At 46.0% G+C, this 12,308-nt stretch overlaps 1 protein-coding gene across 1 annotated transcript in view; it reads right to left on the bottom strand.

Moving 5' to 3' along the window:
- HEATR4 (HEAT repeat containing 4) overlaps positions 1–12,308 on the bottom strand; it is a 29,687-nt gene that overhangs the window by 14,012 nt on the left and 3,367 nt on the right. Inside the window, exons 2-6 of the mRNA XM_017528711.2 lie at positions 9,018–9,964; positions 7,614–7,801; positions 6,103–6,243; positions 2,533–2,736; positions 140–283 (exon numbers count right to left, since the gene is read on the bottom strand). Coding sequence (XP_017384200.2) covers positions 140–283; positions 2,533–2,736; positions 6,103–6,243; positions 7,614–7,801; positions 9,018–9,892 — 1,552 coding nt within the window. The 5' untranslated portion in view covers positions 9,893–9,964. The remainder of the gene's footprint in view (positions 1–139; positions 284–2,532; positions 2,737–6,102; positions 6,244–7,613; positions 7,802–9,017; positions 9,965–12,308) is intronic.

Here is a 12,308-nt window from a genome sequence, read left to right as displayed (position 1 = left end):
TGTATATATAGGCTAGTCTCTAAGTCTTGGTTTCCTCATTTGTAAAATGATCTTAGATAAGCTCCAGGCCCTTACCACTTCAGATGTTCCATGGCTTTATGAGTTTTATGTTCTCAAGCAGTTCAGCTTTGACTCTCACCTGAGTCCCTCTGGCTGGTGGCAATCCGGGGCCGTTCCACAGCAGCCGTGGCACACGTGGTGATGGCTTGGATCCGAATGTCGTCATGCAGGTCTGCCAAGCTCCGAAGCAGGTTCTCTACTGTCTCATGGTGCCACTCTATGACTGAGCCGCAGTGAGGGAAATGAGAAGAGAACCACCTGGTTAGGATTAGATATGGTGCTGCAGGCAGGTGACAAGAAGTCTGCCTTCACCCAGAATAATTCAAGCAAAAAAACATTAGCTCAGAGAATAAAGGACCCGGAGATGGGTTCTTTAGGGAGTTATTTCTCTGATGATCCATGTACCCTCTCAGGTAAGTTCCCAGACAAAACTTCTCCCAATCCCATCATATCTATCTCTCTTCCCTTAAATAACTTTTGTTGTAACCATCTAGAAAATAAAAGCGACCATAAAACAAAGTAGTTAAGGGTACTTTGTTTTCAGACATACCTGGTTTGGGTTCACAATTATTAGCTGTGTGACTGGATAAATTACTTAACCTCTCTGAGCCTGAGATTTCTTATTTGTAGTACAGGCATAATACTAGATAGAACCCACATATTGAGTTAATCTTAGTGTTAAATGAGTCAACTAGACAAAGTGTTTAGCAAAATGCCTGGCAAGATAATAAAGGTCCAATAAATGTTCATTATTGTGGTTTTCATTAGGTTCTTTGTCTTTGAGGGCACTTCCATTTGGCTTTCAACATCTTCCTCATTTTGGTTGCTAACTATTCTTTTGGCAGGTATCAGACTTTTATTTCAAAGCTCCTACTATCTGTAGGTGCTTCCTTCAGTTTTTGTTGTTGTTGTTGATCTGATCCAGTTTACCTAGTGGATCACCTCTCCTTTTCCTGCACTAAGCTTATCTATCATGCTCTGAAAGCCAGCAGCATTGAGTTATCAAATACCATAGTTTTCAACAGTCCTTGCCAGGCCATTACTTTGCCCCAGGCACTCAGACTTCTACTGTCATATCTTTGAAGGCAAAGTAGGTATAGGATAGCCCCAACTCTGGGCTGGGTGCGGTGGCTCACACCTGTAATCCCAGCACTTTGGAAGGCCAAGGTGGGCAGATCACGAGGTCAAGAGTTTGAGACCAGTCTGGCCAACATGGTGAAACTCCATCTCTACTAAAAATACAAAAATTAGCCGGGCCCAGTGGCAGGCACCTGTACTTGGTAGGCGGAGGCAGGAGAATTGCTTGAACCTGGGAGGTGGAGGTTGCACTGAGCTGAGATTGTGCCATTGCACTCCATCCTGAGTGACAGAGCAAGACTCTATCTCGGAAAAAAAAAAAAAAAAAAAAAAAAAAAAAAAAAAAAAAAAAAAAAAAAAAAAAAAAAAAAAAAAAAAAAAAAAAAAAAAAGAATAGGAGAGGGATTGCTTATACCACAGTCAACTATGACATGGACAATGGTTGGGCAGCATATTTTTTTCTTTCCTTCATGCATCATTTACTGAGCATAAGGTTTAGAAATTAATAAGATAGCATCACCTGGGTCCAGTGGCTTACGCTTGCAATCCCAGCACTTTGGGAGGCTGAGGCAGGTGGATCATCTGAAGTCAGGAGTTCAAGACCAGTATGGCCAAACTGGTGAAATCCTGTCTCTACTAAAAACACAAAAATTAGTCAGACAATGTGATGCACACATGTAGTCCCAGCTACTCGGGAGGCTGAGGTAGGAGAATCACTTGAACCTGGGAGGTAGAGGTTGCAGTGAGCCAAGGTAGAGTGCCATTGCACTCCAGCCTAGATAACAGAGCAAAATTCCATGTTGGGGGAAAAAAAAAAGATAGGGTCCCTGCCTCTGAAGAGTGTTCAGTGTAATGAGTTTCCACAAATTACTGAAGTAATACCCACTCATGCAAAAAGCACCCAGATATATGTTAACCAAAGTTCATCTGATACCCACTACGTGAAAGGCTGTTTTTTTTTGTTTTTTTTTTTGAGACAGAGTCTTGCTCTGTTGCCCGGGCTGGAATGCAGCGGCACGATCAAACTTCACCTCCTAGGCTCAAGCAATTCTTCTGCCTCAGCCTCTTGAGTAGCTGGGACTACAGGTGCATGCCACCACACCCAGCTAATTTTTGTATTTTTAGTAGAGACGGGGTTTCACCATATTGGCCAGGCTGGTCTTGATCTCCTGATCTCATGATCCACCCACCTCAGCCTCCCAAAGTGCTGAGATTACAGGCGTGAGCCACCATGCCCGGCCCCCAAAAGCTCTTATCTAGTCTAGCCTTAATTAGGCAAGCAGATTTTTACATTTCACAAAGGAGGGATGGATTTTCAAAAATAGAGAAAGCCTAGTCCAAGATTAGAACTACCTCTCACAAACACATACAGTCACAGGGCCTCCCTTCACTCACTCAGAGCCCAGGCAGTCTTCCATTCCTGCAGCATCCTCCGCAGGACCATCAGTTCCCAGGTTACATCCTCCTCCAGTGATTGTGCCTGCCTCTTCAATCTCCGGGTCTTAATAGGCACATCCTCCTCACCCACCTGCAGCAGCATATCCTTGGCGGGGGTGGGCAAAGCAGTCCAGCGCAGGGCTCCTTGCACAGGTCTGCAAGCTGAGCACCATGGAAGTGTGAGGTCTTCTCACTCCACTGCCCTAGGCCCTGCCACACAGTGGCCCTAGCTTGCATCCCATTCCTATTCCTGACTATTACCAAAGCAAAACAAAACCCTCAAGAGTGAATTTTCCCACGAGTATGTAGGGAACTGAGTACAAGGACACAGGGAATTATGGAAAGTCCTGACTACAGACATGGTAAGCTATCATGATGATGGGGGTGAGAGATTTGTGGGGGGAAAGTGAGATATCTGCACACCTTTTAAAGGTTATCTTTAGGAACCTAAATCTTTAGGAACACAATTATGTTTATACACAACGAGATTTGCTCGTAAACATCAGTATTTGATATGTTGCAATTTAGTGTCATTGGCCATTGATTTCTAACATACTAAGTTTTCCTTTTAACATTTTTAATTTGGGGAGAGTAATGGTGCTAAAAGATGTGAAATTTTAAAGATTTTAACATCTCTGAGTTTTTCCTCATGACAACAAATTTGAGAACAGAAGAAACCATAAATATTAGATATAGTTATTTATTTATTTATTTATTTATTTAGAGACCTAGTCTGACACTGTCACCCAGGCTGGAGTGCAATGGTGCAATCTCGGCTCACTGCAACCTCCACTTCCTGGGTTCAGATGATTCTCCTGCCTCAGTCTCCCGAGTAGGTGGGATTATAGGTTCGTGCCACCACACCCAGCTAATTTTTGTATTTTTAGTAGAGACGGGGTTTCACCATGTTGGCCAGGCTGGTCTTGAATTCCTGACTTAGTGATCCACCTACCTTGGCCTCCCAGAGTGCTGGGGTTACAGGCATGAGTCACTGCACCTGGCTAGTTATATTTTAAAGCTACATGTTTTCTGAACTTAATGTTTTTCATGATGTCAAGTTTAGAAAGCCTCTTTCTCAGAAAAAAACTATATGGAGAAGGGGAAGGGAAAATGATAAAAACATTTCCAGACGTACTAAACTCATCATTTATACCGCCTGTTAGTCTCATGTTCTAATCAGTCACTATTAGCCATTTCTGTTTTTTTCCAAGATTTCATTCCAACTCTTAACATCTTTAGATTTGCTCTGAATCAGTTCTTTCCTTTGAGCAAGGAAGGCATAACACAAAAAGAGTCCTGTGAGGCGTGGCATGGTGGCTCACGCCTGTAATCCCAGCACTTTGGGAGGCTAAAGCGGGTGGATCACTTGAGGTTAGGAGTTTGAGACCAGCCTTAGCAACATGGTGAAACCCCGTCTCTACTAAAAATACAAAAATTTGCCAGGCCTGGTGGTGGGCGCCTGTAATCCCAACTACTTGGGTCGAAGCAGAAGAAGCACTTGAATCAGGGAGGTGGAGGTTGCAGTGAGTTGGGATTACGCCATTGCACTCCAACCTGAGTGAAAGAGCAAGACTCCATCTCAAGAAAATAAAAGAGTCCTGTGAGACTCCAGAGAAGTTTAGCACAGATGCCCATACATTGCATCTCCTCCAAATGGTCCCCACCAGCTTGGACATGCTGGGGGACTCAGCTACTCTGCTGAGGCCCCCCTCTTTTGCGGGATAGGGTGTGTGCAACTGGGAGCTGTGGAACCACCTCTAAGAGGCCAGCTGACACTTTGTCTTGTGACCCTCCCTGACTTCTCCCTCTTGAAGAGGTGAGAATTAGCTGAATTAACCCCATTTCTCCTATATCGCTTTGCTCAAGGAGTTAAAATGGACTTGTGGTGAGAAAGTCTTAGATCTCTGGTATTTAACTCCATAGGAATAAAAAATACAACTGCCAGCATTTACTTTAGTTCCAGTCCTTTGGGTTATAGATGGATAGAAACACATCCACTAGCCAACTTCCATATCAACAGTCATCTAAAGCAGAGGTCCCTAACCCTCAGGTCACAGGCCTGTACCAGTTCATGGCCTGTTAGGAACCAGGCCACCACAGCAGGAGGTGAGGGCAGGCAAGCATTACTGCTGAGCTCTGCCTCCTGTCAGATTATCAGTGGCATTAGATTCACACAGGAGCATGAACCCTATTGTGAACTGCACATGTGGGGGATCTAGGTTGCACACCCCTTATGAGAATCTAATGCCTGATGATCTGAGATGGAACAGTTTGATCCTGAAACCATCCCCACCCAACTGGTCTGTGGGAAAACTGTCTTCCACAAAACTGGTCCCTGGTGCCAAAAAGGTTGGGGACTGCCAATCTAAAAGGAGCACACAAAGTAATGACTCTTGGTGGAGCACGGTGGCTCATGCCTATAATCCCAGCACTTTGTTTGCGAGGCTGAGGTGGGAGGATCCCTTGAGGCCAGGAGTTCAAGACCAGCCTGGGCAACTTAGTGAGACCCTATCTTTAAAAAAGTTAAAATTTAGCTGGGTGTGTGGTGCACACCTGTGACCCTAGGTATTTGAGAAGCTGAGGTGGGAGGATTGCTTGAGCCTGGGAGGTCAAAGCTGCAATGAGCCATGATCATATCACTGCACTCCAGCCTGAGCCACTAAGCCAGACCCTGTCTCCAAAAACAAACAAAAAAAGAACTCTTTCGTTTTCTTTTTTTTGAGACAGAGTCTTACTCTGTCACTCAGGCTGGAGTGCAGTGGCATGATCAGGGCTCATTGCAGCCTCAATATCCCAGACTCAAGTGATCCTCCTACCTCAGACCTCCAAGTAGCTGGGACTACAAGTGTACATCACCATGCCTGGCTTATTTTTTGTATTTTTAGTACAGAGAGGGTTTTGCCAGGTTGCCCAGGCTGGTCTCGAACTCATGGGCTCAACTGATCCACCTGCCTTGGCCTTCCAAAGTGCTGACCTTGTACCATGAAACCTATGCTTGGTATATAGGAATGGTGTCATGGTAAATGGAGTCTCCTGGAGGATATGCACATTTTGTTTCATAAGCTAATTTCTTGGCCACCTCCCTTCTCTCTTTGTCTTACAGAGTGAAGAATGATGACCCTGTGAAAGTTCAGGTATAGGTGGGCTGAGTGTGGAGTGGGAGGGTAGAGCCAGCCCAAGGGAAAAGGGCAGAATGCTGGGTCAGGAGTTTGATGCACTTCCCCTATTATTAGCATTGAAATAGGAGCTGCCTCGTTGGTAACTATTGGCCCTAAAGCACTTAGTTATACCTAAGTTATATCAGGTCTCAACTGAATGTATGTTCCTGTGAGGCTCTTCCTAGTCACAGTTAGTATTTTATAATATTGTGAGATTATTTTTAGTAGGTAGAAAGGGGATTGCCTAGATGCTAATGGTGCCTCAGTCCATGAACTGGGAGCGCTAGCACATGAATGGGGGGTAATGATGGGAAGTAGCCACATTCCCATTTTTAACCGCTGCCTTCCCCATTATCTGCTTCCTCCTTACGTGCTTCAGGAATTGCCTGGGCACTCCACTTTTCTGGAGTTTCAGGGAAGACCTTAGATAGCTGCTTGTTATACCGATTTAGGTTTTCCAGGAGAATCTTGTCTCTCTTTGCACCAATCTGGTGGATGATCCGGACTTCATCTGTGAACAGACAAAGAAACAGTGAGTTCCCTATATCCTCCCTCTTTCCTTTCTTCCTGGGTTCCCAATCACCAGGATCAGACCCAACTTCCTTTTACCCTAATCTAAGCCCCTAGGATCCATGACTAACATACTCTGGGGCATCCTTTGAAGGTGGCCATTGCTTAGAAATATCACAGTGATAAGTCACTGTAGTGTCTGTGGGGAAAAAAAAAATGTCATAGCTAGTCGCCTCATTAGAGGTCTGGGAGCCAAGGACGGTGCTTTCTTTTCTAAGGCAGAACCCATGGCTGGGTGCCGTGGCTCAACACCTGTAATCTCAGCACTTTGGGATGCCGAGGCGGGTGGATCACCTGTGATCAGGAGTTCGAGACCAGCCGGGGCAACATTGTGAGACCCTGTCTCTACAAAAACTACAAAAATTAGCTGGGTGCAACTACTTGGGAGGCTGAGGTAGGAGTCTCTACTGAGCCTAGGAGGTGGCAGTTGCAGTGAAGATAGCACCACTGCACTCCAGCGTAGGTAATGGGAGTGAAACCCTGTTTCAAAAAGAAAGAAAATAACCTATATGACCACTTAGAGGCCTTATGCCTTACGAAAAGCTAGATACTAAAAAAGAGGCCCCTTATTGATTCCATGAATCATGAATCCTTAGAGTAATTTTGTTAAACACTTTGAGAAGATTTTCAGCTGCAGCAGTTTAGGAACAAGATGGGGCTTGGGAAGAAGAAACAGCTTGGAACATGAAGACCTAAATCAGGTATCCTGGAAGCCAAGGCATCTAAAGGACAGCAGTAGGGAAGGGGAAGGTGGTGACCATTTACTGAACACCTTAGACAGTGGGCAAGAAGCATTACAGGTGCTTTCTCATCTACTCAAAGTGCATTTTTGTTAGTGTCACTTCACAAATAAGGTACTTATGGATCAGAGGGATTATATAATTTACTGAAAGTTACTAAAAAATACTAAGCCAGGATTTAAACCCCAATGTGCCTGACTCCAAAGCCCTAATTTTTTCCAACATAGCACATTGGTGGGAGAATATTTCAAAGTAAGAGAAGGGAGAAGGGTGGACAGAGAAGAGATTGGTTTTTCCCAAAGTCTTGCCTACTTTACAGTTCCATCCTTCATTGCCGCTTTAATAAGATGGAGCGACAGAGAAAGCAGGGAGAGAGAGCAGTTCCCTCCCTGTTAGATATCATTCCCAACCCGACTCCTGTGCTAGTATGGGTGCTGGGTCATGAACATGAAAACCCGGGTCACCCAGGGCCTCTTGTCCATACCCACAACTGTTTCTAGCCCCCCGTGACCTTCCATCTCCCTGGCCCATGTCCTCCTCTGCCCCTACCACAGGGGCCCAGCTCTATTACCAAAGTAAATCTCCTGTTCAAAGGTGTTGTCTGTGGAGTAGGCAAACTTTCCAGCTTGGAGATTCACCTGACGAAAGTAGCTCTGGTTTTGGGGCTGGGAGATGCTCATCTTTTCATGGATATCCTCAGTGGTCTTGTTGCCGGGCATGATTTCAACTGTCTCTGCTTGTGGGAAGTAACTGGGCAATCTTGGCAAGGGTGAGAAAGGAGGGAAAAGTGGGAAAGAGTAGGAGGTGGATCCCCCTTTCCATTAGATCCACAGCTCATTTCCTTTCATCTTTAAGCTCAGCTCCTACACACGTGAACATTGCAGAACACCTATGTTTAACTTTTAGCCTTGTCCCCATGGTGCCAGTTGAATGTGGAGCTGCCAGAAGGGCCGTCTACAGCCGCCTTGCCCAGCTACTGAAGCATCCACACCTTCTGCAGCCACCAGGCAGCATGGCAGAGCGGCTGTGCTCCAGCAAAACCCTTTGTTAACATTCGTGCCCTTAGAGGCTGCATGGCCTTGGGGGAGGGAACCCGCCTCCTACGTCATCTCACTCTGTCTATTCTGTATGTGGTTATTTAATGTCCATCCACCTGGTGGACAGGCTGTAAGCTCCTTAAAGGTGCATGTCTATGTCTGTCGCTTTTACATTGTATTCCCAGCACTTTGCAGAGTACATGGAAAGTAGCAAGTACATAGTTTGTATTTGTCTAACAAATGAATAAATGGATTTCCACTTATTTTTAGTTCACTCTTGGGAATCAGGGATAGTATAATAGCTCATCTTCCCTCCAGCTATAAATGAGATGGAAGCAATCTGAGAAACATATACTCATCTTTTTCTCTCAGGTTGTCTGGTTCTCTGTCCTGTAGCTAGTCAGTTTTTGAGTCAGTGACACCCTGGTTCCTTATTCAGAGTGAGGCAGGACCACTCAGTGCTACGAGGTTCTTGCCTTCCTCACTTCACCAAGGATACATTTCTGGGAGCACCTGGATGGTAACTAGACCAGCAGACTGATGGCTAAGTCTGCTGGAGGTTGGGAACCAACCCCTTTAAGAGCAGTGGATCCCAGCTGTGAATGATTTTGTCCCTCTTGGAGACACTTGGCAGTGTTTGACACATCTTTGGTCATCACAGCTAGGAGGTTGTGCTCTGGTGGGTATGAGTCAGGGATGCTGCTTGCATCCTATAATGCATAGGGCAGCTCCCCCAACAAAAATTATCCAACCCAGAATGTCAGCAGTGCAGACTGAGAAACCCTACTTTGCAGAGCTCTCAGAGAGCAGGCTGCTGGTGGAGAACATGAGGTTGATGGGAGAGTGCATTCCAAAATCGGAAGTGTGAGTCCACCTGGGAGTCCCCGAAGGGGAGTCAGGGATTATCAAGGGTGTGCTTGGGGCTCTGGTCAGTATACCTGTAGTAAGCAGGAAGTAGCAGTTCTGGCTTCTTCTTTTCTTGTGGGGGTGGGATGACACCTTGATCCTCAAACTCTGCTGTCTCTTCTGCCTCCAGCTGTTTCAGGAGCTCCAGGTCGCTGGAGGAGGTAAGCTCGTCACGGATGTGACTCCAGTCGTACTGCTGGCGCAGGAAGCTCTGCCACTTGCTGGGGGATGCCCCAGGCCTTTGAGGACGCTTGTTCTGGATCCATCGGGCTGTGCGCTTGTTCAGCTTTTCCAGCACAGTGTCCTCCCATGCTCTGGCCTCCTTCTCAGGAGGTGAAAGCCAGGCTTCTCTGTCCTCCAGGTTCACATCTGGAGAAGGCGGCCGACCTAGACTATCTGGATACATGCAGGGACGCTGGATGAGAGGGTGGGGTAATTCCCAGACAGCGCCTGCTGGCTTTGATTTCTTCAGCTTCTTTTTGGGATTGGCAGAGCTTTCTGTCTTCACAGCCGGGGAGGTGTCTCCTGCTAAGGGACTTGAGGAACCCAGGAACTTGAAGCTAACAGGTTTCTGAGGCCAGGCCTTCCTGATCCGGGGAGTGTAGATGATGCCATCGGTGTTGTAGAGGTGGTCAAAGCTGTACTGACTGTAAGGAATGCTGGGCAGCCCTCGCTGCAACACCACGTCCTGAGAGAAGGTAAGGTTTGCAGCAGCCATTTTCAAATATTGCCTCTTGCGGTATAGACAGTGCTGTGAGCTGACCTGAGGCACACTGGTGACAGAGGCACACTCCTCCTTGCCTTTCAGTTTTGGGTAGTTTAAAGTCATGCCCCATCCCAGCCGTGGGGGCAGTGACTGATAGAAGCAATGAGGGAGAAAGGTCTTTTCCTTCTGGGTCCTGGTCATACTGCTTCCCAGCAAATGATTCCTTTCACACTGCCTGGCCCAGAGGCAAGGCCTGGGGACGACGCCAGGCACCTGTTAAGGGAATGGGAGGAACTGATGAGAGCTCTAGGTCAGCAGAAATTGGCAGCCCATGGCAGTTCAGAAAGAGAATAATGTGAAAAACAGATGGAAAGGGGTGGGAAAAAAACCACATGAATTAGAACAAAAGAAGAAAACAGACAGCATTCTAAATATTTCTTGTATCAGACCCACATCTCCATGTGAGGGATGACTGCTTTTCGGCAGTATCCCGTGCTTCCAGTTTGTCTTCAGATGTTGTTTTCTTTCATTCAAAAGGCTTATGGCATAAAGTTCAGAGTATTCAGCATGGCATGACTTTGGCCAGAGTTTATGACTTTGTCCTGGCATGTAACCTCTGCTTGAGCCAGTCCGGTCTCCTGCCTGTTCTCTGAGTATCCTCTCTCCACATAATGGAGCTTCCTTCTGTATCCTCTACATGAATTAGGCTTTCATACTTGACATAAATTCTATCCAGTTTACAGGCCCAGCTCAATCTGTCCTGTTCCATAACTCTTTCTTAACCTATCCAGGCCACCAGGTCATACTCAAGTTTATAAGTCACTCCTAATATGTACCACTTACTTTAACTGTTAATCCTATGACAGTTCACATTGTTAAAGATTCTAACTCCACTGCACAGTGACCATGTCTCCTATTTCTTCTTTCAGAGTCACCTAGCACATCTATTGCTACATAGTTTTTAATTGTTAAAATATTGAACAGCTGTAACATATTTTATCAAATAGGTAAATGGTTTTGACACTTCCTGAATTAATTGGATGTGTTGTTTCCAGATTGTAGCTAGCATGGCAATCACTGTATATAACAAATGCTTAGAGTTAGTGTTAGCTTTGTTTTGTTTTCCTTTTGAAGCACTCCCTTGGCCTAAGAATGATAGTTTTGGAATACCTTGCTGTGGGCTTTACATAGGAAAGATATTGTGATCTTCCTTTCCTATTGGAAGAAGCTGAGGTTCAGAGAGGTAGGTAAATTGCTTCAGATCACATAGCCCATAAGCAGAGGAGTCAGGTTTCAAACCTAGCCTGCTAAATCGCAACCCTGGAGCACTTAACCTCCTTAACCTCTGTGCCACACTGGCCTTGGCTCAAGCGCCACTTCCTACCACTCACTTTGTTGGCCTTGCCACTCCCAGGAGCAGGTAGGCCTCCTTATGCATAAGAAGGAAGGAGAGACCATTTTTCCATGTCTTTCTATCCTGCTAGTGTCAACTCCTGCCCTGCGTCCAAGGTGCCCCGTAGACCAGATCTGACTTGTTTCTCTTTCCTCCTTAACCCGCACACAACCTCTCTCCCTAGGGCATGATTTCTCTTACTGTCTTCCATGTGTAAAAGTAACCTTGTTGTATTTCTTTCTGTTAAGGTTGTGTGTGCGTGTGTGTGTGTGTGTGTGTGTGTGTGTGTTTTGAGACAGGGTCTCCTTCTGTCACCCAGGCTGGAGTGCAGCACTGACATGATCACAGTTCACCGCAGCCTCAACCTCCTGGGCTCAAGTAATCCTCCCACTTCATCCTCCTGAGTAGCTGGGACTACAGGTGCATGCGCCACCACACCCAGCTATCTGTTTATTTTTAGGAGAGATGGGGTCTCACTATGTTGCCCAGCCTGGTCTCAAACTCTCAGGGTCGACAGGCCACCTGCCTCAGCCTCTCAAAGCACTGGAATTACAAGTGTGAGCCATGGTGCTCAGTGAAGGCTCAACTTTCATCTAGATGCTATTAGACCAGAATCAATAACCTCCCTCAAATTAAGGGTCACATGATTAATATGCTGTCACTCCAGGACTTTTTGCTCATGAGGCTAAATTTAATTGCTTCATCTCTTCACAACCATGAAGGCAATGTCTTTACAATGGCACTTGGTATTTAAATAGACTGGAAAAGTAAGGAAAAAGAGGGTGATCACAAGATGATTTTTTTTTTCCTGAAACAGTGGCTACTCTTACTGGTTGAAAATGGAAAGGCTGGAGCAAGATGGGCAGACAGAACCCTCCAGCAATTGTCTCCATGCAGGTACACTAAACTGAACAACTGTCCCTGCAAGAAAAACACGTTTAGGCCAGGCACAGTGACTCATGGTCACCAGTACTTTGAGGGGCCCAGGCAGACAAATCACTTGAAATCAGGAGTTCGAGACCAGCCTGGCCAACATGGAGAAACCTCATCTCTACTAAAAATACAAAAATTAGCTGCGTGTGATGGCAGGGGCCTGTAATCCCAGCTTCTCGGGAGGCTGAGGCAGGAGAATCGCTTGAAGCTGGGAAGCGGAGGTTGCAGTGAGATGAAATGGTGCCACTGTACTCCAGCCCGGGCAAGAGAGTAAGATTCCTTATTAAAAAA

This window comes from Cebus imitator, unplaced genomic scaffold, assembly GCF_001604975.1.
Source record: "Cebus imitator isolate Cc_AM_T3 unplaced genomic scaffold, Cebus_imitator-1.0 Scaffold54, whole genome shotgun sequence".
Taxonomy (NCBI): domain Eukaryota; kingdom Metazoa; phylum Chordata; class Mammalia; order Primates; family Cebidae; genus Cebus; species Cebus imitator.
The sequence above is the reverse complement of the archived record's forward strand: the minus strand, read 5'-3'. Positions and strand labels throughout refer to the sequence as shown.